Genomic DNA, 27,910 nt, shown 5'->3' with positions numbered 1-27,910 from the left:
AAGTGATGGTTGCCCATGAGTGCAAATAAGAGAGAGCCGGAAGCATGGAGAGTAAGTATAGAGTCTGACCTGGGGTCTGAATTAAGTTTGGGGTCTTTTATGTAAGCCATTACCATTGTTGCTGTGACCTGCTGCTCACGTATCCCCGGTGAAGAGCTCTCCCAGAATGACCTCGCTACCAGCAAAGTAGGCCATTGCCATGCCATGCGAATCCAGCACTGCCGTCATTTTAATAATATAAAACATGAATGTGAACCCAGACACAGTTAAAAAAAGGATAGTCTACCACTTTCAAGCCATTTTTTATGAACAGTAAACTGTTAGATTAGTATTGCGATAACAGATTTTGATGGGGGGCATCCCAATCTGTGTATTGGCAGTGTGATATTGTAGCCCAAACTCATTTAAAGGGAATCTGTCACTTGGTTTTTGCCACCTAATCTGCGAGCAGCATAATGTAGAGACAGAGACCCTGTTTCTAGAAATGTATCGCTTACTGGGCTGCTTGCTGTAGTTTTGATAGAATTACTTATTAGGAGAAAAGTATCATCAGAGGACTAGTAAACCTGCGGTAAGGTAGTCAAGTATATTCTTGAGCTCTGTATAGCCCTGTGCCACCACTGACTGGTAGCTTTCTGAGTACACTGTATATGACGGGGGTTATAGAGAGCCCAGCATTCAGAGAACTGCTAGATTTGCAGCAGAGAACAAAATGATGTCACTGGAATAAGGGTCTCATTCCCTACATCATGCTACTCTCAGATTGGGTAGCAAAAACCTGTGTGTTACAGCCAGGACTTGCCTCTCACAATCATGGGTAGATTCACTGCCCACGATTGTTAACCCGTTAAATGCCAGTTACTTCTTCAAATTAGTTTAAAGTGGCTATCTGCTCATTTTGATGCCAGATTTTATGGGCAATAACCAGAGGCATAGCTAGGGGTTTGGTTCAGAGGGGGGTGAAACTTCTGAGTGTTCCCCTAACCATGTAACCCTGATTACAAATATGGTGGCGCACCCTAATAGTGGATGTAGGATAACAACAGCAGATGACCGCGCTGTTACTAAAAAAAATCTCTATACAAAGACCAATCTTCATATTACCGCCATATGGTGACCGCCATAGTGGTAGATACCAGTCCTGCAGAACATGTAAGAGATTACAGTACAGTTATTGATGGTGATTTACAGATGACGTTCTTTCTGGTGGAGTTATTCACTTTTCCTGTCTTTTGCATCTCACCCAGACCAACATGACAACTTCTTCTAGCCAGGACTCGGCTGCAAAGCTTACAACAGTAAAATGCACCCCATAGTCCATATAGTATAATGCACCCCATAGCCTATACAGTATAATGCACTCCATAGTCCATACAGTATAATGCACCCCATAGCCTATACAATATAATGCACTCCATAGTCCATACAGTATAATGCACCCCATAACCCATACAGTATAATGCACCCCATAGTCCATATAGTATAATGCACCCCATAGCCCATACAGTATAAGGCACCCCATAGCCCATACAGTATAATGCACCATATATCGTACAGTATAATGCACCCCATAGTCCATACAGTATAATGCACCCCATAGTCCATACAGTATAATGCACCCCATATTCCTCAATACAGTTTTATGGCCACCATAATGTTCTAAAAAAAATAATAAAATACAATACTCACCTCCCCTCCTCGTTCCCCGCTGCTCCGGTCTCTGCTGCTTGTCTTCTGACACACATCTCAGAGTAGAGGACGCCATGTAGTGATGTCATCACGCTGAGACGTCAGACGCCGAGGAAGAATGATTGGGGAGGAAGTGTCAGCTGATGGGCCCCATAGCGGCAGTGAAGGGAGATCGTGTCTTCCTGCTCCGCACAGAATTTAACTGTATCGGCGCACTCTGCCCCCCCTATGCTACTGGCCAATAACCATTTGGGCCCACCTGAAATTAGCTGAATTTGATACAGGGCCTCCCTTTCTGAGCGTTTGCAGTGTGAATTCAGTAACCCAAAGTCATTTAACCTTTTGAATATAGCAGATATGTAATGGAATCAGTAAAATACTGGTTGTTTGCCCTCCCCAGTGCCATTTTTTATGCTTAGAACGATTTTGGATCAGCCTGGAGTGAGCTGGGCTTGATACAGGACATGGAAAACACATAGAGAACAAAAAACGATATAAGGGGCCACTGGATTAGAGAATTTATATCAAAGTTTATTAGCAATAAATAGTCACACAATAGGGGTAAGTGCAAGTCCAATAGGATAGACTAAAAAAGCCATAAAAACAACCCACTCCACATGGCAGTCATCATGCTAAGCCCCATATTATATATACTTCCGTCATAAATTTAAGACATAGAAAAGCAGAGAAGATGCCACCATGGGGAACATAACAAGTGACAACTCTATGCCAAAAGTAATCTGTCTTAGTGCCCTTATATCATATAGAGGGTGAAAGAAATGCTCATAAACAGTAACATATACATTATCCCCAGAGCATTCACCATATACATATACATACCAGGGTAAATCGACCCAGGTCACAGAATAATCCGGGGACAACCAGGAAATAAGGAGCCTAATAGGAGAGCGCACACGTGGAGTGGGATGCCCCGACGCGCGTTTCGAACTCCCTTCGTCAGGGCTGGCCGTCACAGCCAGACACTGAGGAGTGGAAGTATGCCTGCGCTTCTCAGTGTCTGCGGGATGACAGGATGGATGGCAGCGTTCTGCTGCGGTCCAGCCTGTCATCTCGATGTAGCAGAGCTGAAGCTGTCGTGGGAGCCATGGAAAGGTAAGGATGAGGTTGCTTTATTATTTTACTTTTATTGCAGGAGATCGTTGGCTTCAGCTGGAATGGGCGTGATGGTAAGTATGGTTTAATTTAGAACAATAAAGAATTGTGTGTTTATTTCAATTAAAGGACTTTATTCTGGGTGTTGTGTTTTTTTAAATACTTTACTAGAAATTCATGGTGGTCATGTCTAATATTGGCGTGACCCCATGAATTTCGGGCTTAGGGCCAGCTGATAATGCCAAGCTGGCCTTAACCCCTTTATTACCCAGTGAGCCACCGCACCAGGGCCCTGGATGAGTTGGGTACAGCGCCAGAAGATGGCGCTTCTATGAACGCGCCATTTTCTGGGGCGGCTGCGGACTGCAATTTGCAGCGGGGGTGGCCCAGAAAGCTTGGGTCTCCCTGCGCTGCGGATTCCAGCTCCCAGCTGCCTAGTTGTATCTGGCTGGGCACAAAAATAGGGCGAAGCCCCACGCATTTTTTTTTTAAATTATTTCATGAAATTCATGGAATAATTAAGAAAAAAAGGGCTTCCCTATATTGTTGTGTCCGACTAGGTACAAATAGGCAGCTGGTGGTTGGGGGCAGCCCGTTCCTGCCTGCTGTACCTGACTGGACACAAATATAGGGCGAAGCCCCACATAATTTTTTTTTAATTATTTCATGAATTTCCTGAAATAATTTAAAAAAAATTGACGTGGGGCTTTGCACTATATTTGTGTCCAGCCAGGTACAGCAGGCAGGAACGGGCTGCCCCCAACCACCAGCTGCCTATTTGTACCTGGTTGGACACAACAATATAGGGAAGCCCTTTTTTTCTTAATTATTCCATGAATTTCATGAAATAATTAAAAAAAACAAAACGTGGAGCTTCTCCCTATTTTTGTGTCCAGCCAGGTACAACTAGACAGCTGGGGGATGGAATCTGCAGCGCAGGGAGGCCCAAGCTTTCTGCCCCCCCGCTGAAAATTGCAGTCTGCAGCCGCCCCGGAAAATGGCGCGTTCATAGAAGCTGGATGCTGTACCTGGCTGGCATACAAAAATATGGAGAAGCCCACGTCAAAAGTTTTGGGAAAAATTAATTAAAAAATAAATAATAATTTAGGGACTGCATCTTTATTAACTCCTCAAATGTCATTTAGTGTTAAAATAAAGGATTTATTTAAAAAAAAAATGGCGTGGGATCCCCCATAATTTTAGTCTCTAGCGGAGGTTAAGCAGACGGCTGGGGCAGATGTTTGAAGCCTGGGAAGGGGGTAAAACCCACGGAGCTTCCCAGGCTACTAATATCAGCCCCCAGCTGAATACCTAGCCTTTACTAGCTATTAAAATGGGGGACCCCCCCCAAAAAAATGACGTGGGGTCCCCCCTATTTTAATAGCTAGCAAAGGCTAGGCAGACAGCTGGGGGCTGATATTAATAGCCCAGGAAGGGTGCCATGAATATTGGCCCCCTCCCAGGCTAGAAACACCAGCCGTCAGCCGCCCCAGAAATGGCGCATCCATAGGATGCGCCAATTCTGGCACTTAGCCTCACTCTTCCACGCTGCCCTGGTGCGGTGGCAGGGGGTAATAGTGGTGGGGTTCATGTCAGCGCCAGCTGCCATGAAGCCCAGGTTAGTAATCATGGGCGTCTATAAGACACCCCCATTACTAACCTACAAAGTGTTAAAAAGAAAAAACACACACTACACCCAGAAAAAAATAATTTATTTGAAATAAAACACACAATTTTATTTAATTCTTAGTTTACTAAAAATAATAGTTACCTGTCCACGTTCCTGCGCTGATCTCCCATGCACAGCTGTCACATCTGGAGATGGTGACAGCTGTCATGGCTGCTGTAAGCTCACGCTGCCGGGAACACGTCCGCTCCCGGCAGCGGGAGCCACTGACTGAGGTCACCGGAGTGCATTCAGGCAGCGCAGCTCCGGAGACCTCCTTTACGGCACTGCTGTACCGTGGGAATTTCTCACGATACAGCAGGGCCGTAAAGGAGCTAACCGGAGCAGCGCTGCCTGAACTCTTACGGCCCCGTCATTCTAGCGGCGGCAGCGGTTCAGAGCGGTCACATTCTATGTGGCTGCTCTGAACTGGAGATCTTCGTGGGACACTCGTGGACTACTACGGAGGGGTAAGGATAAGGTTGTGGTTTATTATTTTATATTTTATTACAGGAGATCGATGGCTTCGGGGAATTAGGTGTCTAGGTGAGTATAGGTGTAGTTTTTTATTTTTTACTTTATTTTAGGTGGCGATCGGCGGGGACAGGTAATGTATGAACTAATTTCTTTTAGGTAACCACTGGCCACCAATGACATGTATTTAACATTTATTGGGGACACAGTAGGGCAATTTAAATAGCAGGATCAGGCTGATGGGAACTACTGCTCCCATCGAGCTGATCCTGCTGGCAGGAGTGGACGGGGGACAGACATAGGCCGATGGGAGTAGTAGTGTCACATCGGCCTATGTCTGCCTGCACGCACAGACACCGCGCACACCCGCACAAACATCGCACAGACACCCCGCACACACACCCCGCACACACACCCCGCACACATCGCACAGACACCGCACACACCCGCACAAACATCGCACACACACCCCGCACACACACCCCGCACACACACCCCGCACACACACTAATCATGACGGGTCTGGGAGGTGAGGCTGACCTGTGCGGCCGTGGGAAAGTTCATGTGAGTTCATGCAGTCAAGCATGAACTCACATGAACCCTCTGAGGGCACCGCGGCGACTTCAAATGAACAGCTGATCGGCATCACCTGATACCTCAGCTGTTCATTTGAAATAATCGGCGGGAAAGCGCAGCACAGAACGGGAAAGCCGGCGGTGAAGTCTTTTCACTGCCGGCTTCCCCGCCCGGGTCCTTCGCTCCTTGGTGCTGCGCTCCCCGCCCGGTCCTAATTTACGATTGGGATTGGAGGTGGCGAGGGGAGCGGAGGATCGGGGTGGGAGGCTGCGGGGAAGCAGTATGGGGCTGTGTGATTGTTTAAAAGCCGCCGGCTTTTAAACAATCAGGAGAATTCTCCCCCGCTGGGATGGCATTCTGATGACAGGCTGGATCGCGCTGCCATCCAACTTGTCATCCTTCACAGACACTGCAGAGCGCAGGCATTATGGGAACTTCCGATTCCGGTATCCGATATTGTAAAAGTATCGGAATTAAGTATCGGAATTCCGATACCGCGAATATCGGCCGATACCCGATATTACAGTATCGGAATGCTCAACACTAGTCAGCAGTATTAGACAGGAGTGGTCACCTAAGAAGAGAGCCAAAGCTGTTACTTTTAAGAGAAGAAGGGTACGGTTACCGGGAAATTGCAGCATGAATTGGAAAAGGGATCTCACCGGCCAGAGTTCTCAAAGTGTGTAAGCGGTTTCAAGAGACTGGTTCGATAAAGAATAAACCAAGTAGAGGAAGGAAGAAGGCTACAACTCCTCAGACTGATAGAAGAATTGTTAGAATCGCCCTAAATAACAGGACATCAACTGCTGTTGACATCAACAAGGAGTTTGTCAACACTGGAGTGACAGTGTCCGATCGGATGGTTCGACGACGATTGGTAAACGAGGGGGTTAAGAGCCAGAATACCACGTAAAAAGCCATTTTTGAATGCCTCACAGCGTCAGACTCGTGTGCAGTGGCCAAAGAACATTCTAAATGGACCATTGAACAATGGAGAAATGTTTTATGGAGTGATGAGACACGCATATCCATCTTTGGCAGCGACGGTGTCCGCTACGTTCGACGACCTGGAGAGGACAGGTTGCCAGAGGGTACAGTACCCAACATGAAGCATCCTCTGAGTGTTATGGTATTGGGCTGCATGTCCAGAGATGCAGTTGGTAGGCTGCAGGTAATTGAAGGAACAGTTAATGGTGAAAAGTACATCAAGGAAGTCCTTCAGCCTAAACTCATTCCTTCGGCACGTGATGTATTTGGTGAAGGGACACAAGATGAAGCCCCATGCCATACAGCTAAAAGATGTCTCTCTTGGTTCAAGGATAAAAATGTCCAGCTATTGAATTGGCCAGGAAACAGCCCAGATCTCAATCCTATTGAGAATCTCTGGGCTCGGCTCAAAAGAGCGGTGTCAAAAGAGCAGACTTGAAACAAGCAGGAACTCATTGCCGCCATCATCAAATTATGGTTTCATATCATCACACCATCTGATTTAAACAAACTGACCCCCGGCTGCAGCCGGCTCTGACATCCGCTGACGTCACGACAAATCCAGGCTGCTGGGTTGTGGGTGGGGTTACCCCCCCCGTCACACCCAGCATCCACTGTCACACCCGGCATCCACCGCGCGCTCTCCCTCTCATTCACTGGGAAAACGCGCACTGGATGCTGGGTGTGACGCACGGGGTAACCCCACCCACAGCCCAGCGTCCTCCACGGGGAGCGCGTCACTGATGTCACGCCTCACTTGACATCAGTGACGGGTCACGCGATGCCTCTGAGCGGCCAGCGATAGCGCCGCCCAGAGGCAGAAAAGGTACCGCAAGGTATTTGCAAAAACACTTCTGGGCCCCGGGGGGATACATTGGGGGGTTCATATAAAGTAGTGGACAACTTCTTTAACTTTTTTTGTTCAGAATAGTCACTATTTTTTCAGACATAAAAAACTTTTTCCACTAAACAATTTGATTAAATTGCCCTTTTTTACAAAAATGTTTGATGGTGTCACAAAAGCCTTGCATTGGTGGCTTAACACCTAGCATTGTTCATGGTTGATGGTGGACGCAAAGCTGAACGTTAGAATCCTGAAAAATGTAGCAAAGAAACGCAGCAAAAAAACAGCAAAACCTACTTTTTGTCTGCAGCTTTTTTTTCTGCCAAGAGATCAGGTTTTGGCTACAGAAAAAAAAAAGCACCAAAAAAGCAACATGTGAACATAGCCTAATTTACTCAAAACTACGTTCCCACAATGAGCTTTTGATGTTGCAGATTCTCTGCACCATTTCTGCACCCGTTAGGTAAAATAAATATATATATATATTTTTTTTAAATATGCAGCATAAAAAAAAAACCTCACCAAAAGATGCCAGCTTTTTTTTGCTAAAATCCATATGGGCCAGTCTAGTAAGAACTGTATATAATGTAGGGCATCTCGATCTGTGTTTTGGATGTGTGAGATCCCTAGCCCAAAGTCATTTAACCCTTTAAATAACATCTCTGGGTGTTCCCCTTTTATGCCCATTTTTGTGCAGTTTAGAGTTGTTGCTGATTTCAAGTGTATTTACCTCAGGGCACATCAGTGCTTTGGATTTTGATTTTTATTTTTGCTCATTATTAAACTTGTGAAGAAAAATATACATATTTTTTACAAATAAAAAACTGTTGAACAACATGCCAACTTCAGCATGGCAGAGGGACGGGTGGAGTTTTCACGGTGGAGGGACGGGACGGATGGAGTTTGCATGGTGGAAGGACGGATGAAGTTTGCAGTTTGCACGGTGGAGGGACGGGAGAGATGGAATTTGCACGGTGGAAGGACGGGACAGGAAGGACGGATGGAGTTTGCACGGTGGAGGGACGGGACGGACGGAGTTTGCGCGGTGGAGGGACGGGACGGACGGAGTTTGCGCGGTGGAGGGACGGGACGGACGGAGTTTGCGCGGTGGAGGGACGGGACGGACGGAGTTTGCGCGGTGGAGGGACGGGACGGACAGAGTTTGCGCGGTGGAGGGACGGGACGGACGGAGTTTGCGCGGTGGAGGGACGGGACGGATGGAGTTTGCGCGGTGGAGGGACTGGACGGGACGGATGGAGTTTGCACGGTGGTGGGACGGGACGGACGGAGTTTGCACGGTGGAGGGACAGGACGGACGGAGTTTGCACGGTGGAGGGACGGGACGGATGGAGTTTGCACGGTGGAGGGACTGGACGGGACGGATGGAGTTTGCACGGTGGTGGGACGGGACGGACGGAGTTTGCACGGTGGAGGGACGGGACGGACGGAGTTTGCACGGTGGAGGGACGGGACGGACGGAGTTTGCACGGTGGAGGGACGGGACGGACGGAGTTTGCACGGTGGAGGGACGGGACGGATGGAGTTTGCACGGTGGAGGGACGGGACGGATGGAGTTTGCACGGTGGAGGGACTGGACGGGACTGATGGAGTTTGCACGGTGGTGGGACGGGACGGACGGAGTTTGCACGGTGGAGGGACGGGACGGGACTGATGGAGTTTGCACGGTGGTGGGACGGGACGGACGGAGTTTGCACGGTGGAGGGACGGGACGGACGGAGTTTGCACGGTGGAGGGACGGGACGGACGGAGTTTGCACGGTGGAGGGACGGGACGGACGGAGTTTGCACGGTGGAGGGACGGGACGGACGGAGTTTGCACGGTGGAGGGACGGGACGGATGGAGTTTGCACGGTGGAGGGACGGGACGGACGGAGTTTGCGCGGTGGAGGGACGGGATGGACAGAGTTTGCGCGGTGGAGGGACGGGATGGACAGAGTTTGCGCGGTGGAGGGACGGGACGGACGGAGTTTGCGCGGTGGAGGGACGGGACGGATGGAGTTTGCGCGGTGGAGGGACTGGACGGGACGGATGGAGTTTGCACGGTGGTGGGACGGGACGGACGGAGTTTGCACGGTGGAGGGACGGGACGGACGGAGTTTGCACGGTGGAGGGACGGGACGGATGGAGTTTGCACGGTGGAGGGACTGGACGGGACTGATGGAGTTTGCACGGTGGTGGGACGGGACGGACGGAGTTTGCACGGTGGAGGGACGGGACGGACGGAGTTTGCACGGTGGAGGGACGGGACGGACGGAGTTTGCACGGTGGAGGGACGGGACGGATGGAGTTTGCACGGTGGAGGGACTGGACGGGACTGATGGAGTTTGCACGGTGGTGGGACGGGACGGACGGAGTTTGCACGGTGGAGGGACGGGACGGACGGAGTTTGCACGGTGGAGGGACGGGACGGACGGAGTTTGCACGGTGGAGGGACGGGACGGACGGAGTTTGCACGGTGGAGGGACGGGACGGACGGAGTTTGCACGGTGGAGGGACGGGACGGATGGAGTTTGCACGGTGGAGGGACTGGACGGGACTGATGGAGTTTGCACGGTGGTGGGACGGGACGGACGGAGTTTGCACGGTGGAGGGAGGTGTGGCACGGGGGTGGTGCTGGCAGCCGCTGAGGGCAGTGGGTGGGATGGGTTTTCCTCCGTACACACAGTAGCAGTCAGCTGTGAGAGCAGAATGACGAGGCTTCCATGCTTCTTCTCCGGGGAGGCGGGCGCAGCTCATTCACGAGCAGGAACTGACAGGCACACATGTAGCAGTTGTGTGCAGCAGCTGACAGACAGAAGGCTGTATCTGCTATCATGGCCGAGAGCCCAGCAGGAGCTGCATGAACTAGGAGGCAGCCAGGACCTGTGCCCGCACACTGAGGGCGGCAGCGCGGCCGGGCCATGGACAAGGCGGCTCAGCAGCACAGCGGAGGGGGCAGCAGTAACAGCAGCAGCCGGAGCAGCAGCAGAGCCACCTCTGCAGGCTCCTCGCCCTCATCTGGTGCCCGGGGGCTGCTGGCTGGACCGGGGAGGCTGAGCCAGCAGCAGACGGTGGCACTGACAGCGGCTGGGAAGCTGGATGGAGGAAGAAGGGACCAACAACAGAAACAAGTCCTAGAGGGGGTGCTGAGCAAGTACACCAACCTCATCCAGGGCTGGCAGAACAGGTAACTGGCACTACAGCAGTCTGCAGAGTGCCCATGTGTTGTGTGGGTGCATAGAGAAGTGACAAGTCTGAACAACATTGTACCCACATGGCCTGTAGGATGGCGATGGGGGCCGCTCCTAGTGGGCATGATAACATCACCTTGTTTTTGGATGTGGCCTTTTCCCAGGCATCATGCAGGTTACATCAGTCTATGGCAGTCTGTTTGCTTCTGTTGGGACAGTTCACATTTTGCTGCGACAGTATAATAAGAACTGTACATTCATGCGCTATATGGCGGTGTATTCAGGAAACTTTCTAGAATATTTCAGAACATTAAAGGGGGTTGTCCAGTAAAAAGTTATCCCATATCCCCAGGATAGGTGATTTAGGTGCAGATCAGGGAAGTTTTATCCTCATGACAAGTTGGTGCATTATGTTGAGCAGCAGAACTCCGCTCCTTTCATTCTAAATGGGGCTGCTGGAAAAGCCAAGCACAGCGTTTAGCAGCCCCATGGAGACTGAATAGAGCGGTGGTGGAGCATGGTCACTCCATTGTAACGAGGATATACTGTAAGTGGTCTTTTCTGGCGATTGGCGCAGGTCCCAGTGGTCAGACCCCCACCGGTCAACAAGTTCTCTATATTAACCGGACAACCCTTTTAAAGCGGCTCATTGCCATTATAGGATCATGTATAAAGAAACTTTTCCATGCATTCTGCTGACTTACATAGCATAAGGCTAAGCTCCCACCACGAGTATCTGGTGCGTTTATTTCTCTGCGTATTTTCATGCGTCTTACAGTTATAGAAATCCCATCCATTTTGCTATCAATCTCATGCCGACTATGCTATTTTTTTCCTTGCTGTGGAAACTGACCTGCGGGGCGATTTACAGATCCACAACATGTCATTTCTCTTGCAGTAAATATACATTTTATTTGAAGATTTCCCCCCCAGATTTGAAAGAAATGTGGAAAAGCTGCAGAGAAAAAAAAAATACAAAATATAAAACGCATGTGTTTTTATTGCTTTTCCGTTGCGGAAACTCAGTAAAAGTGCATGTAATCCACTCGTGACTTTATCAACAAAGTTTTACTAAGCTAAATAATGGGTAGTTTTCAAAACCAAGTCTTATTTAAACATGTCAAACCAAAAAAAGACAAAATCCTCAGCGGAAGAAAACACGATAAAAACGGCCAAAAAAAATTAAAAAGACACATGTAACCATAATTAGCTAATTGTGACAGCATCAAAAGTGTACAAAATATTCATCATGGGAATTTAGCCTAAGGGTGGGTGGGAAGAGTAGAGAGGCTAGTATATATAAATCATCACATGTTGTTAAATAAATTGGTGGTTATAAGTATTTTACATACAGTCCCCAAATATGTCAAAATTACCAAGACTGTGACTACAGGTTGGGAATGTGTGTTATTTCTGCATGCTGACAGCCGCATATGTGGACATGGAGTATATTTAAAGGGCAATCTACATGTTAGATAAGATTAGTGGATATATTTACTATGCTTTGCTTATATAGCACCATCATATGCCACAGCGCATTACATACAATATCATCCCTTTCACATTCCCTATCAGGATGTCTTTGGAATGTGGGAAGAAACTGGGAAGCCCACGCAAACATGGGGAGGACATACAAACTCCTTGCAGATGTTGTCCTTGGTGGGATTTGGACCCAAGACCACAGCACTGCAAAGCAACGGTGCTAACCACTGAGCCACGGTGGATATATGGATGTAACGATCCCCTTGCAGATTTTTCCCTCAAGTGTATACTTCGAGGGGTCTTACTATGGACAGTCTATTATGTTTCATATCAAGGCCTTATTTATACTATTTGTATAAGGGTTTGCTCATATCTGCGTCTAAAAAAAATTGATCTGATGTTCATTCCGAAAAGTAGGATGAGCGCCATGCATATGCCATTCTTTGTCATGCGAGTGCGTTTTTTTTTTTGCCTAGCAATCCGTATGACAGGCGTTTTTAACATCATATTTTACATACTAATACTCTGTGTAAAGTAAAGCTACAGTTATTGTCATAAATAAAGCAATCTTATGGAAAGAAAGGTATTAGTTAATAAAATAGATATCCTGCAGATATATAATTCCACAACCCCTCCTACATATTATAAACTTGCACCCTTTAGTGCCTTCCATGTGGAGTCTATTGTTGAGCTTTTTAGGCTTGTTAAAAAAAAAAAAATGACATAGGGTCTCCCTTATTTTATGAAACCAGCAAAGGTAAAGCTGAGAGCTGATATCCAGCTGGGAAGGTCCCTTGTTATTGGGCCCTTCCCAGCCTAAAAATACTAGCCATCAGCCGCCCAGAAATGGACCATCACATGAGATGCTCCAAGTCTGGCACTTTGCCTTCGCTTTTACCAATTACCCTGGTGTGTTGGCAATCTGGGTAATGGTAGTTGGGTTGATGTCAACTATGATTTGTCCAAAAACACAGCTGATATCAAGCCCTTGTGTTAGTAATGGGGAGGTGTCTATTAGACACCTCCCCATTACTAATCCAGTAATCAAACCCTCCTTCCCCCACAAAAATACTTTATTTTAAAAAACATTCTCTGACTCTTTCCCTGGTTCACCAATTTGTTAAAAAAAAACCCAGGCAGGTCCGATGTAGTCTACAAATGGAAACCTGAAAAACGTAAAAAGAGAAACAAAATCAGGACATTGTCCCTCGTTCACCAATTTATTACAAAGCTTCGGCCTGTCTCCACTGGACTGGAGGTGATGACGTCTCGACCACCAATCTCCTGGCTCTGTAGCCAGTCTGTGCCAGCAGCAGTCTGGTGGTTGAGACATCATCACTACTGGTGAAGAGCGTCCAAGCAGCAACGCTGCAACCAAGAGCGAATTTCAGGGGTGAGTGGATCTTCTATAATTTTAGCACCAAGGCCCACTGACAAAGTTAAAAATAGAAAAGAAACCCCCTTTAAGGGTATTTTCCCATGTAGTGGATATGCTGCAAATTATTCCATGAAAATTTGCAAGCTGACAATCTATAGTGCCTTACAATAGCTGTGTGTAAATCTGCCGTTTGTTAATTTATTGTGTGTATTTTCACTGCAGATTTCACTATTTGGGGGTATGGTGATTTCCTCCCAGATTTCACTGCTCACTAAACTATACTATGTGTGGAATGAATCCTGGAAGAATTACAATTAGGGTTGTTATTAAAGAGTTTGTCCAGGACTAACATATTGGTGACCTATCCTATGGAGATCTGGTGGTTCAACAAATGGGATCCCCACTGATCATCTGTCATCCGCATCTGGCTGTGTACATGGAGGAACACAGCAGTCCCGTGCACTGTTTAGGGGCTTCTTCATCTCACATATAAGTAGTGGATGCTAATCAATATGTTAGTCATGGACAACCTCTTTAAGAGATCAGTGAGAAGGGAAATGCCCAGCACAACCTGTGCTGTACAGTCAGATTTTCATTATTTATTATGTATGAGGATATTGTAGTCAGTATTTTACCTTTGCAGGAAAACTAGATAAAATATGTATTTGTTGGGAAATGCGTGTGGTTTTTAAAGCCACTCAGAAGACGTTTAGATTGTGTGAGATGTTAAAAGGTTTACAGTATTCAGAGGCAGAAAACTTTCATGAAGAAATAAACTTTCCATGATAACCAAGCAGTTTCTGCAGCTAAAACCCAGATCTGAAATGTATTTGTCACATCTGACATTTGGCAGTCAATTAAAGAAATAGCTGTTTATTGTGGGAAGGACCCTGGAGGTAAAGGCTACACGGAGATTAGACAATAGATCTAGAAAAGCGGTGACTCAACAGTGCAAACACTTTGGACATGAAGTGTAGACGTTCTTGGCCCTCTACGGAGCAGCATTGTACAGGGTCACAATGGAACTTTTTTATGACTAATATTACAGTGATGTAACTTAAGCTCATGGCCTCCAAAATCGCCATGTACAAAATCTCCAGTGGGCTCCTACCTATCACCTGTCTTTGATAGCATCGATCTTTTCATATGGGCCAAAAAGACTTTTGGGACCCCAAGACTTCTGGGTCCCTGAGTGTGACTGCAACCTCTGCCCCCTTTAGTTACATCCTTGCTAACACAATTGTGTAATATTACATCTGGTAATGTCGGTGAAAGTTGTAACTTGTGCAGTTTTCTAATGAGTTTTGTGGGACGAATACAGGAACTTGAGTAAAAGTACAATAAAGTGTAACATACCTGGCGGCGTCCTTGCATGGTGGTCCATCTCCCACTGTGCAAGAGGGCGCACTTGATCTCCTGTCCAGAATGTCTCTCTGGCTTCCCTCCATGCTGTCTGTTTGTGTCTGTTTCTGCTGCTTAAGGGCGGCGCCCGATCACTTCCTGCCTTTTGTACCTGCTGTGGGTCACACCCCTTGTGCGTCCTCAGCCTATTGCTGTCTGACACTTGGTATATAGCTCAGCAGCTCCCTTCTATCCCGGCCTGAGCATAGTGTTTCCTTCAGTGTGTGCTTGCACTCTGAAGGTGCCAGGTCCCGTTCTTTGTTTCCTTGTCTGCCTTTCCTGGAGGCTGTATTTCCAGGCCTGTCTGAACTGACTCCTGTATGTCTCCTGCTTTGCGGTATTAGTTCCCGTGTCTGAACTGAGTCCTGTATGTCTCCTGCTTTGCGGTATTAGTTCCCGTGTCTGAACTGAGTCCTGTATGTCTCCTGCTTTGCGGTATCAGCTCCCGTGTCTGAACTGAGTCCTGTATGTCTCCTGCTTTGCGGTATTAGTTCCCGTGTCTGAACTGAGTCTTGTATGTCTCCTGCTTTGCGGTATTAGTTCCCGTGTCTGAACTGAGTCCTTTCTGTGTTCTCTTGTCTGTCCTGTCTGAACACGCTCCTAGCCTGTTCCTCCCGCCTTCTAGGGGCCGATTACCTAGACCCGCTCCGGTATCTTGTCTGTCCTGTCTGAACACGCTCCTTGCCTGTTCGTCCCGCCTCTCTGGGGGCAGTATTCCCAGACCCGCTCCTGTATCCCGCTGCAGTGTCGGTCTCCTCCGTACACTCAGTTCCAGTCTGAACTCTCTCCTATCCTTTACCTGTTTTGCCTCTATGTCCGTTCCCTTCCTTTTTCTGCAGAGTCTGAACTCGTACCTAACTCCTGCTTGTTGTCTCTGTACTCCCGTTTGTGAGTTTGTGGTCCCCTCGCTACTTCACTGCAAGTACCCTGTGGGTATCTGGCTCTGCCTTTCCCTTCCTGTCTGTTCCGTGTGAACAGAGTCCTGTCCTACCCTGCTTCTGCCCGCTGCTCCGGCAGTCCTGTCCTGCCCTGCTTCTGCCCGCTGCTCCGGCAGTCCTGTCCTGCCCTGCTTCTGCCCGCTGCTCCGGCAGTCCTGTCCTGCCCTGCTTCTGCCCGCTGCTCCGGCAGTCCTGTCCTGCCCTGCCTGTACCCCTCTGCCTGTATTGTTCCTGAGTCCCGGTGTGTACTGGGTCCTATCCCGCCTGTGTTCCTACCTGCTTGTGCCTCTCTGTCTGCACTCTAGCTGTGCTTGCCTTTACCCCCCTGCCTGCATACCCGCCTGCCTGCATACCAGTCGTGCCTGCCTATACCCACCAGTCTGTGTGCCAGCCTACCAGCCTGTTCCTGTATTCCCCTGTGTGGGTCAACAGCCGTGTCCGGGGTCTGTCCTGGAGTAGCACCTGGTCCCTCTGCTCGGTTCCTCCTTGGTGCACTGGCGTCGTATGCCGTCGTGCGACCCTGGTCGGATCGGGTGAATACTTAGTCATGCCCCTCCAGGCATTCACTCTCCGGCACGGTCCAGTGGAATCACTACAATCACACGCACACGCCGCTTAGCCCGGGCGTGTGCATAACATAAAGTTGCACTATGCAGCATACAGTAGGTCAGGATCTTAGCCCCAGGCTACGGAATTTCCATCGGTGTGCTGCCCGTGTGGGCGGTGTGTCAGTGCTCATGTTTAAAGTGTCCGAGAGCGGTAGTCGCGACCAAGCTGCTGTTCGGTTACACTCTGGCACTTTACAGACAAGAGGTGTCCCAGTGTGCTGTAGGGTGTGGAGTGCATCACACTCACTTGTAGGCCTCCGCTGCCTCCAGGCTTCCGTTCTCCGTAGCCGCCCACACAATGCATGGGAAACCAGGTTCTTTGTAACAGTCAAACTTTTACTAAACAGTCCATTTTCATCAGGTGGGATAGGGCACAGCAATTCTTCCTTCCTCTTCTGTCTTGCCACCCGTTAGGTTTGAACTACCCCCAAGCCCGATGACTCTATCAGCCTCATAGATTCGTTGTCCACTCCAGCAGTGCACCTTTGACCGACCATTTGCCCACCACGTAATTGCACATTCACCGACCTTGTGAGGTCAGAAGACCAGGCCCTCTCCATTGAACTTGGCCCCAGACTTTGGCTCCAGACATTGTTGGAATGTCCATCCGGGATTGCAGTACGGCCTCCAAGTGCATTGAATGTTTGGCCCATGCTGCCCCTTGCAACACACCCCCACCTGAACCTGAACTCCACAGTCCACTTCACTAGCCGACTCTGAACTCCCTCTAACCAGGAAGTGCCCCCCTTCTTATCAGCACTAGTGCCCACCTACTGGGCTGATCCTAAGCGTAACCATTTTCTATCCTACATGCTATATTCTATGCGGTCATAAACTTATCCCTATACTACATACATATTATGCATTAACACCTTTTACTGTACATCAGCATAATACATTACATTAGACACACATTACTGTTACATATGAAACCGCACAACGGTATTGTCATGCAAGGTGTGTGAAACACAAAGGGAAGGCGGAAGGGAGCCCAGACCCTAGGGGGGGAGTGGAGAGCTCCTAGGCTGATCTGATATCACCCTGTCTCCACTAATGTCCCTGTATTGGTTCCTTACCAATCGCCACACGCGAACCTAAATGCTGTATTTCTCTAGCGCTTGGCCCTGGATAGGGAAGAGGGAATGAACACTAGTCGATCCCCACTAACGACTAAAGACAACAAGGGAGACAAACACGGGGAAAGTAGCTTGGCTTTAGCCGACTTCAGAGAGTGAACTCCAAGCGTCCTCCTAGAATCACAGACGATGGTAGTAGTCTGAGAGCTCCAAGCATTCACAAGGAAACGTGAGTATCACCGACACCTTCCTGCTGCAAAGTGAAACTATTTAAACACCTAGGACAGGGTGTCAATTAGCAGTAAGGAGGTAGCCACTGGGTCCTAGAGTGAAACAGCTACGAAGGTGTCTGTAATGCCAAATGAAGAGATCTTCTGCAACCAACTGCAGGGCGACTGTCTGTCACATCTGACACACCCGTGACAGGTATTCACATAGTGCGTCTGTCTTCCGGTGCAGGAACATGGTAAGACAGTCCACATCCCTACACATGAATAAATTTCCATGTGGACAGACCATCCAGTTTCAATTGTGCTGGCACAAATCAAGTAGCACTCTAAGCAGGCAGGTACTAATGACAGACCAGAGGGGGCTGATTAGATCCCAGATGCCATTGTAACTCGGTGTCCTATGAGTGACATACGGGGGACCAATGCTGTAACAGAGGGAACCCTCCTTGGATGCTTTGGTCTCTACATGCTGCCACATCTTAAGGTTTAGCTAGTGGTTCCTACCTGACAGATACAACAGGAGCCTGGCGGTCTCTCAACACGGTAGTAATCATCCCAATATGTGAATTGACCATGAGATTGAAGCTGATTTTGGTGCGGAATCCGTGATGAAGTCCATGTCAAATCTGAGATGTGAATAGGGCTTATGGAGAGTGCATTATATCTATATGACTGGCTACCATTGGCAGTGAGACCAAATCTCCATCTGTAGTACTGGCTGTGTGCTACACGAGGACAGGGCTCAGTTATCGGTTCTCCATGCATAATTGATTATTATTTTGTGAATGTATTTCTATTCGAAGCAGCTTGTTAATCATTTAACAGACATAATGGGATGGTAAATAATGTATTAGGGCGGACACATAAACCCAATTTTAGATACTGGTTCAAATCTGGACACCCGCACTCCATAAAATGGTGGACATGTCGTTCCGCAGATTGTATTATTTGTGATACTTGAATTCTTTTCACATTTATCAAAGTTAATTATCATCACCAAGAAGTGACCGAAATAAACTTGAGTTCTCCGGGCTCTGGAGCTGTGTTATGTACCGATTTATCAGTTATATGGTTGCCATCTCAGAGCTGTAACCCTGACCCATTCCCTGATAAAGGTGCACAACCTTAGCATCTGTTCCCTTATATGTGGATTTCAGTAGCTTGGAATTATGGCCTTTGCCTACTGAGGGCTATGGACGCTTGTGTTTGACTTTGACTATAGCTCTTATGTCATTTAATGTCATCAAAATCCAACATATTTACCTTTTTTTAAACAAGAAAAATTAATAATTTAACACTTGTGCCTATGATTCTTTTTTTGTTATTGGCAACTTTTCGATGAGTTTGGGGAGCAAGAACGACATCTTTTCAAGATTTTACATTCTTAATCTCTAAATTTTGCACTTAATAAATAATCCTTACTTGAAAGCGCTTATCTTATAACCCTGCATTTAACTTCTCTAAAGTGAGCAGAGATTTCTTGCACACAGTGTATTCATCACACGTTGTCCCTCTCTGTAGTCCTGGCACCTTCATGAACTATTACTCTATAGTGGGACTCTACAACCCACTCAGGGCCTGTAAATATTAAAGTGGTTGTCCGATCCAAACCGATAAGTCTGCAGTCACTGTGTGACTGCAGACTTATGAATCCCCCAGCGCATGCACTGTGGGGATTTGCCGGTTTCTGACCTGGGACTGGAGGGTATGTATGAGTTATACATACTCCCAGCCAGTGGGCGCGGCCTCGCTCCATACACTTGTATTGATTGAGGTCTCGCCTGTCTAGTGACGCTGCCGATGAGTGGGCATGGCCAACTAGAGGGCGCGGCCTTGCTCCATACAAGTGTATGGAGAGCCAGTGTCTAAATCTTGACAGAATAATGAAAGTGTGAACATGGTCTTAAAGAGGTTGACCACTTTGTCTCTATTTTATCATGTACTAGGGCCATCATTTAGTGCCACTGTTATAATATAAGTGTAATGGGTTGTCCCCTGTTGTAAAGCACTGTCCACTTGTTAAGCCCACATACTGATTAGATGGCTGTCAGCCAAAAGATGCTTTGGCCAATCATTCAGCCGACAGCCAACTCAGCCGACTATCCCATACACAGGAGCTTTCATTTGGCCGAGCGCTACTGCGTTCTTTATGAGAAAGCTGTGTCTGGTGATGGTTTATTTTTGGCAGAACAAAGCGATCAGCAGTCCGAAATCGGACATGCCCAGTCAGCATTTGCGCCGCCGATTAGTTGTCCAGTGATCCCATACACATTAGACTGTTGGCCGAATCTCTCGATTATCGTTGGGTTCGGCTGTTATTAGTGTATATGGGCTTTAAAGGAGTTTTCCCACGAACAAAAGTAAATTTTAATCAATAGATCTTGGAATAATAATAATTTCCACAATTGAATGTGTTTAAATAAAATGTTCCTGTGCTGAGATAACCTTATAAATGTGCCCCTGCTGTGTACTGTGTAATGGCTGTGTCTGACCGTGCAGGGACATGGTCTGATCATACCACAGCTCCTCGATGACGGGGGGGGGGGGGGGGGAGTGTACAGACATTAGCACTACAGGGATCGCAAATCATTCTTTCTTTTGAAGTAAAACAAGTTTAAAAACAGGCAGGAAATGTTTTGCCTCAGAAAAATAATCAGCTGCAATCCCCTGCTGTCCTGTCCGTATACTCTTTTTGCTTCCTCCCCTGCCCAGGAGATGTGGTACTATCCGACCATGTTCTTGTACGGTCAGACGCAGCCATTACACAGGGGCACATTTATAAGATTATCTCAGCACAGGAACATTTTATTTACACAAATCCAATTGAGGAAGTTATTACTATTCCAAGATCTATTGATTAAACTGAACTTTTGTTCGTGGGAAAACCCCTTTTAAGTATAGCCTTTTTTATAGACTGCACAGTGTTCCTGTTCCTAACAGAGCAGTTGATTGTGGGTCTTATGACCAGGCCTGTGTATCAGCTTTTTCCAATTGAGAAGCAACTTTCTTATGCAAAGTGTTTTATAATCAGCGGAGGCTAGTGGATCGTTCTGGTAACATGTGCCTACATCAGCAGCCAGGCTGCGAACAGGAGCGCCTTGTGTTCAATGAAGAAGGCTGGTTTAACAGGCAGCAATACTTCACAAAGGAGAATATTACATTTGAACCTGTTATACCTATATATTAAGTTATACAAAACTACTGTATGTCTCCCAACACATTTGTTAAAATGAAATGCAACTTTCCAGAATTCAACTCTGACTGCCACTGCTGTGAGGGGACGCGGCTCTGTGACATTATTGATGGGCTTGACACAATGTATCATTGACTCCTTTTTGTAAGGAAATTGTTTTGCGCTCCTTTTAAAGGGGTTATCTGGTCTAAAGTGATAAGTCTGCAGTCACTCTGTGTGACTGCAGACTTGTGAATCCCCCCAGCGCAGGCACTGTGCGCTGCGGGGATTCGCCGGTATGAGACCCGGTAACAGAGGGTATGTAATGTGTCATGTATACCCCCGACCAGTGGGTGCGGCCTCACTCTCCATACACTTGTATTGCGCCCACTGGCCGTCCACGTCACTAGATGGGGTGTGGCCTCGCTCCATACAAGTGTATGGAGTGAGGCGGCGCTGAATGTCCAGGGGTATGTATAACTTATACATAGCCTCCCTTCCCTGGTCTCATACCGGTGAATCCCCGCAGCACACAGTGCCTGTGTGGAGGGGATTCATAAGTCTGCAGACACACAGAGTGACTGCAGACATCACTTTTGACCAGACAACCCCTTTAATCCTTTATTTTACTTCCCTGTTGGACCACTTGGAATTGAACCTGGCTATTTCTCTGATCAAGTTTTTGGTGTGCGATTTTACCGTTGACCCAAACTGATTCTGACCCAGGTAGCTGACATCTAGTCCTGTAAATCGCTCCGCCAACCAGCAGTGACTAATCATCGCAACCTCTGCAGCGTAGGCCAAATTCCTGTAACAGAGGTGAAAGCGTGAATATTATAGCACCCTAGACACCTGCCAGGTGGAGTGGCTTACATTTTGGGTAACAGTGACAGCCTTTTTGAGCTGTAGTATTTGTTACATAAACCTAAAATGTACAATCGCTTTAAGCAGTGGCTATCAAGTGCACATGAGAGGGTGACCTTCCTGTGTAAATTATCATGGGCATTTTGTATTATCTTTTCTAGTTAGAACATGGTTACCTGTTGTTATATATATAATTTTTTTTTTTTCTTTAGCAATACTTTGTAGCAGGGGCGGACATATAGCTAGTGTAGCCAGTGCAACTGCATCGGGGCCTGGAACAGGAGGGGGCCCCTTGCAGGGGATAATAGTGAGCGCAATCTAGCCAGTCACTTGGAGCCTGAGGCTTCCAGCGGCCCATGGACAGATTGCACTTATCAAAGGCAGTGTGCCCGGCAGGGAGCGATCCTGCAGCTCTGCTGCCTACAGTAGGCAATGGGAGCGGAGCCGCAGGAACCTGGCCTCAACTTCCTGCCCGGTGCTTTCTCTGTGACACAGGCACGCGCAGCTTAATGACGTCAGCACGCTGCTCTCTCCTGTGTCAGTCAGAAAGTTCCCAGCAAGAAGAGGATAGCAGCAATGCTTCGGGGCAACGGACGGAGAGGTGAGTGTGTGGAGGATGTCAACATGAAGGTCTGACAAGATCAAGAAGAAAGAACAGATAATGGCTCCAACCAGACAAGATGTCAGCGGTCACTGGATGTATTTATTCTATAGCTGCACTGTATGACTTGAAGTAAATCTGTTGTTTGTAAAATCCTTTAGGCCACATTCTCACATTCGTGTGAAATGTCCGTGTGCTATCAGATTTTTTTATTGGACGGCACACGGGCTCATTTTTACAGATCCATTAACATATCCATGAAAATCACGGATCCAAGAATGAGAACTGTGAAACTCAGAGCATGTCCATTTTTTTATCTGATTTTGAGGATGTATGGGTCTGCGTGCTGTCCGAGAAAAAAAATGAGGCAACACACCAACACGGATACAGGAATGTAGCCTTTTTATTTATTGCGCTGTCCCTTAGTGTATAATGTACTCATATGTCCTTAATTATATAGCTTCCTCTTTAATTATGTATGACACCATCCCTTATTATATAGCATCCTCTGTTATATACAACATCATCCATTATTACCTAGTATTAACTCGTTTATGTACAGCACCGTCCCTTACATAGCGTATTTTTGTTAATCACAGCGCCCTCTCGCTATCACATAGTCCTCTCTTGCTAGATATAAAATGATTGCTGATGGGGCAGCATCTGACCAGAAGACCAGTCCATCGGCCTTCTCCATCTGAAAAGAAGCTTTCCCATGCTCCATCAACCATCATTGCATTATACATCTAACAAGAGAGGACGGTATGTAATGAAGAACAGGGGGCTATATATAACAAAAATAATAGGACCGATATGTAAGGAACAAGAGAGGCCACTATGTAAAATATATATTTAGCTTTATCGTCACGTTTTTGGAAAAGATGGCACCCCAAGCGGTCAGTGTCTGCCCCTGCTTTGCAGCTATTAAAAATCAAATAAAATTGTGAATTAACTGATTCTTCCAGAATAACCACTCAGTGATCCTGCCAATCATTATCCCCCACTAATTGCTGTGACTTTGCACAAACTTGTGTTAGTGCCTCTGCTTTCTGGCATAAATAAGTGTCTGTTTAGTGTTGCCTTTGGTATTATGCCATGAGGTTTCCTCTGATGAAATATCTATGACAGTCACATTTCCTTCTCATAAGCTCTGGAATTTTTGGAGTTGTGCTATCCAATTCTAGATACAGTTTATGCATTAGACGAAATTATTATTAGGGTTATTATCCATTACTGTTGGTATAAAAAATTGCTTACCATGTCCATTTTTATGTCTCATTTTATCTTTAGCTATAGAGTTGAAAGAGCCTTGTTTCTTGTTTATTCAGATATACTATCACTTTTTGGCCAAAATCACAAAATATATAGATTTTATTTTTTTGGGAACACGGTGGCATCACATTAAAGGGAATCTGTCAGCAGGTTCTTAGACCCGAAACTAACATCAGCTATGTAAAGTCCATGTAATGTTGATTACATCCATTAAGGCCACATCTTCATTTTATAGAAATCCATCTGCAATATTTTATGCAAATGAGCCACGAGTGCAGGGTCTTAGCCCCCAATTATAGCTCTCTGACGACTCTTTCCCAATCCACCGCCAGCCACCTGTCAGTGACTGACAGGTCACTCTTCTCTGACCTGCTTCCCCACTTCTCACACAAGCACTATCATTCCTAGGAGCGGCACATGTGCAGATCAATAGTGCAGCTTTTGATATGTCATCACAACCTTTGCCATTGTGAATAACGGAGCTTGTCCCTGATCTTGGGTTGGGGAGCAGGTTACAGAGAAGTCTTCTGATATATGCAACATCAGAGCAGCATTTGAAGTCCCACATCACAGATCTGTCACCAGCAGGCAACAAACACAGCTCTGCTCTGCACTGCCTAGTACTTACAAGCTCTGTTGTGGAGGAGCGCAGGAGAGTTGAGCTCTGCTACAAACCAGCTAACTATGATGTAAAAACAGGTCGCTGTATTGATATAGATGGCAGAAGATAAAATTAGGCAGGCAAGATACTTTACAGGAACAAAGTGCACAGTCATAGAGTGGTTAGTGCTGGAAGTGGAGAAGAGCTATGCTGGCAGGAAGCCACACTGCACTGTGCATGATGGATCAGGAGCACTGAAACTGCAGTAGGACAATTCCACTGTCACCTGTGGGTAACTAGAGTCTGGTGGTATCCTTTGGAGGATGATTTGTTTAAGATGGGATAGATTTAAAAATGAGTTATAGTCACAAAAATGTATAAATATGCACATTATAATAAAAGCACATGGAGATTTTGGGAAAAACCGCTTTAAAATACTTCCTTACAAAAAGCGTTGGATTCTAGATTATTTCTTAGAGTATGTTCACATATTTGATTTTGGACCCACTTTTCCTGTTTTTTTTTTTTTTTTATTTTTTTTACTGTACCAGCAAAATTAATGAGATTTCTGAAATCTCATGCACATGCTGCTTATTTTCTCCTTGCAGATTTGAAGTAGTTTCTAATCTGTGGCATGTCAGTTCTTTCAGCGTTTTTCACCCATTCAAATGAATGAGGAAAAAAAAAACACATCAAAAACGTATGCAAAGAAGCCCATATTTTACACAGCATTTTTCCTGTCAACACTCTAGTATTTTTCTGCTGCAAGTACTGAACGTGTGCATATCCCTTAGTCTGTCTATTGATTGCATGCACTGTGTTGTCTGGTTTGCATTATAATTTTCCTATTTTTATTATAATGTTGTAAAAAAAAGTGCTATCTATTAATTTATATCACTCTACATGTGTTGCAAAATGATAGAAAGTATCAAAACAAGACCCATATTTTAATTAAATACAGTTCATTAAAGGGCAATTACCAAGACCAATAATTGTATATTTAGCCATATCCAGGCACTGTTCACACTGGAAACAACATGATATATTTAATTATGGATGACATGAAGAATACCTATTCCTTTATCTAAAGGATCTTAATGGATTTTGATGGATTTCATTGACTAATACATGGGGCCATTAGGTATCCAGTTTATTTTTTACAATATACAGTAATATATCAGACTAGCTGTATATGCTTATAAGAAAGCTAGATGACCACTGCTATGGCCGACATTACAACTTTGTAGTTTTTTTGGCCAGTCTACCTTGCAAAACAGTACAACAGTGAAGTTGTTGCCCACAGCAGGAAGGGTACCATACATACTCCAAGCCAGGAACATGCAGCGAAATGCATTTGATTTCAGTTCTGAAGCGAGTGACGTAGTATAAGGGTAATTAAGGCCAAGAGGTAGGTATTGGACAGGGTTTACTATGGAGAGCCTGAGCACCTGCCAGAACTGGGACCGCCCTCAGAGCACTTGCCAGCTCATTTGCATATATTAATGGATACCGGCTATTTTTTTCACAGCAATGCTTACAGTACTTATTTCCTGTCAAAATATAAGTTTGCACATATGTTTCATCCATTCTACCTAGCACTATTATTGCTTTAGTGCCATAAAGCTTCTGACACACTCCCTTGAAAACTTGTAATGAAATCATTTTTGAAATATGTAATGCGGCTCGCACGGCATCAGGAATGTCCCTTTCTGTCACATGCATCTTGAAGTCATCGGGAGTGGAGTGACATTATCACATTGTTCCTGTAATATTTTCATACAGAATTTGATCTTGCTTATCTTTGTCTGGATAGACGGAGATTGCTGATAATTATCGACATCTTGTTGTGACCTGCTGAGTGATAAACACAGTAATAAATATTTGTCGACAACTGCGCTGTCACTTATTTAGTGATGGTGACAAGTGTTAGCTGTAATTTGGAGGAGCAGGTTGAAAACAAATATTTCAGACTATTCCCAGATCACAAATCCAGAGAACTGTGATGGGAAGATACTGTCACTAAAAATGAAAGTTGTTCCTATATGAGGACAGAATAAAGCCGCCATGCAGAAACTAGGAACATTGGACCACATGTAGGAAAACTGGCTCAGACAAAGTGCTGGTGCTGACAAATGTAACATTACTAATGTCCTTGAAAGTGGCAGTTGGCATTGTCTCATTTTATTACGATTATTATGATTTGTTGTTATTATTGTTATTATTTTATTTTATTATTTTATTGTTTTTAAAGCACCATTAACTCCAGGCTGCTGTATATATTAAATATATAAAACCTACATAAAATAATATAATCAAACTGACCGACTGGTATAAACTGGGAGGAAATGGAGTTAAATGGGTATAAAAACACATCTTTATTAGTTCTTGAAAAAATTAGAAAGATACAGAAACATTTGTTTAGTAAATAGCATGTTAGTCTAATGAATAGTTGTCAAACTTAGCATACCACACCCCCACCACTTAACCTGCACTGCGCTTTTCTTTTTACTTTATGTTAAGTTGGATCCCACAGATCAATGCAGGTAGGCAGATTCCTACAGTGATACTACACCATGTAGGGTCAAAATAGACCATAAACAAAAGGCATGAAAAGGAGGATTTTATCCTTACCACGGGAGGGTGGCAGGTAGCAGCTGACAATGGTGGCTAAAGCAGTACCCCGATGCGTGTTTCGCGTATTATGTTATCGCTTTCTCAAGGGGTGTTAAGGATCTGGTATTGAAGAGGACCTTTTTGGAACCCAGGGAACTGGTCACGTGTGCCATCACGTAACTGCAAGCATCACTGCTGAAAGGGTACAGAGGGGGAGAGGACCCTGCTCTCACTGGCCTACAATCTATGGGGTAAAGGAGAAGGAGGCAGTAGGTCAATGGGTTAGTGCAACTTCAGTGGTAGTGCGGTGGCCTTAAGGGTTATTGTAGGCTGTAAGTTTTCCTGAAGAAATGAGTTTTCAGGTTGCATCTGAAAGTTCCAAATGTGAAGTACAGTCAGACATGCTGAGGCACTGGATTCTAGAGGATGGGAGGTGTTCTGAAAAAATCTTGGAGGAGATTGGGTGAGGAACGTAAGAGAATGGTGGCGAGAAGGAGGTGTTGTGGGGACCAGAGATCTGGGAAAGTATTTGGAGATGCATGGAGGAGACAGATTACGAAGTGCTTTGTAACATTTGTTAGTAGTTTAAACTGGATTCTCTGGGGAATTGGAAGCCAGTGAAATTATTGGCAGAGGAGTAGCAAGAGGGGAGAGGTGGATTATTTGGGCAGCTGAGTTAAGGATGGACTGGAGAGGTGTGAGAGTGCTATTTGAAGTCATAGGAAGATATTGCAATATTCAAGGTGGGAGATTATAAGCATTATGAGCCAATGAGGTTTTGTTGCTTCGCTTTTCTAACATTTTTCTCTTTTGTACATCTTTTTTTTCATATGACCTGCAGAGTTATATCACAGAGAATAATATAATAAATGATAATCAGCACAGATTCATGAAAAATAGGTCGTGTCTAACCAACATGTTGGGTTTCTATGAGGAGGTAAGTGTAAATCTGGATGTTGGTAATGCGGCTGATGTGATTTATCTGGACTTTGCAAAGGCATTTGATACTGTACCATATAGCAGCCTTATACTGAAGCTTTTCAAAAAAGGGCTGGATGATTTCCTTGATACAGGTAACATTGTGGGCTACAGTTAAATTAGACAAAATATTACACCCATAGTAGTACATTTATTA

The 27,910-nt window shown here is 46.0% G+C and overlaps 1 protein-coding gene across 2 annotated transcripts in view; it reads left to right on the top strand.

The window, feature by feature from the left end:
- The first annotated feature begins 10,024 nt into the window (after window positions 1–10,024).
- Window positions 10,025–27,910, top strand: part of OSBPL10 (oxysterol binding protein like 10) — a 632,317-nt gene continuing 614,431 nt past the window's right edge. Inside the window, exon 1 of one of the 2 annotated variants that reach the window (XM_073678034.1) lies at window positions 10,025–10,535. In XM_073678034.1, coding sequence (XP_073534135.1) covers window positions 10,270–10,535 — 266 coding nt within the window. In that variant the 5' untranslated portion in view covers window positions 10,025–10,269. The remainder of the gene's footprint in view (window positions 10,536–27,910) is intronic. The other variant, XM_073678033.1, reaches the window with a different exon arrangement.

This window comes from Phyllobates terribilis, unplaced genomic scaffold (genome assembly GCF_046119375.1).
Source record: "Phyllobates terribilis strain yellow unplaced genomic scaffold, ASM4611937v1 Scaffold_4__5_contigs__length_816908805, whole genome shotgun sequence".
NCBI lineage: Eukaryota > Metazoa > Chordata > Amphibia > Anura > Dendrobatidae > Phyllobates > Phyllobates terribilis.
This window is presented reverse-complemented; position numbering and strand designations above follow the sequence as displayed.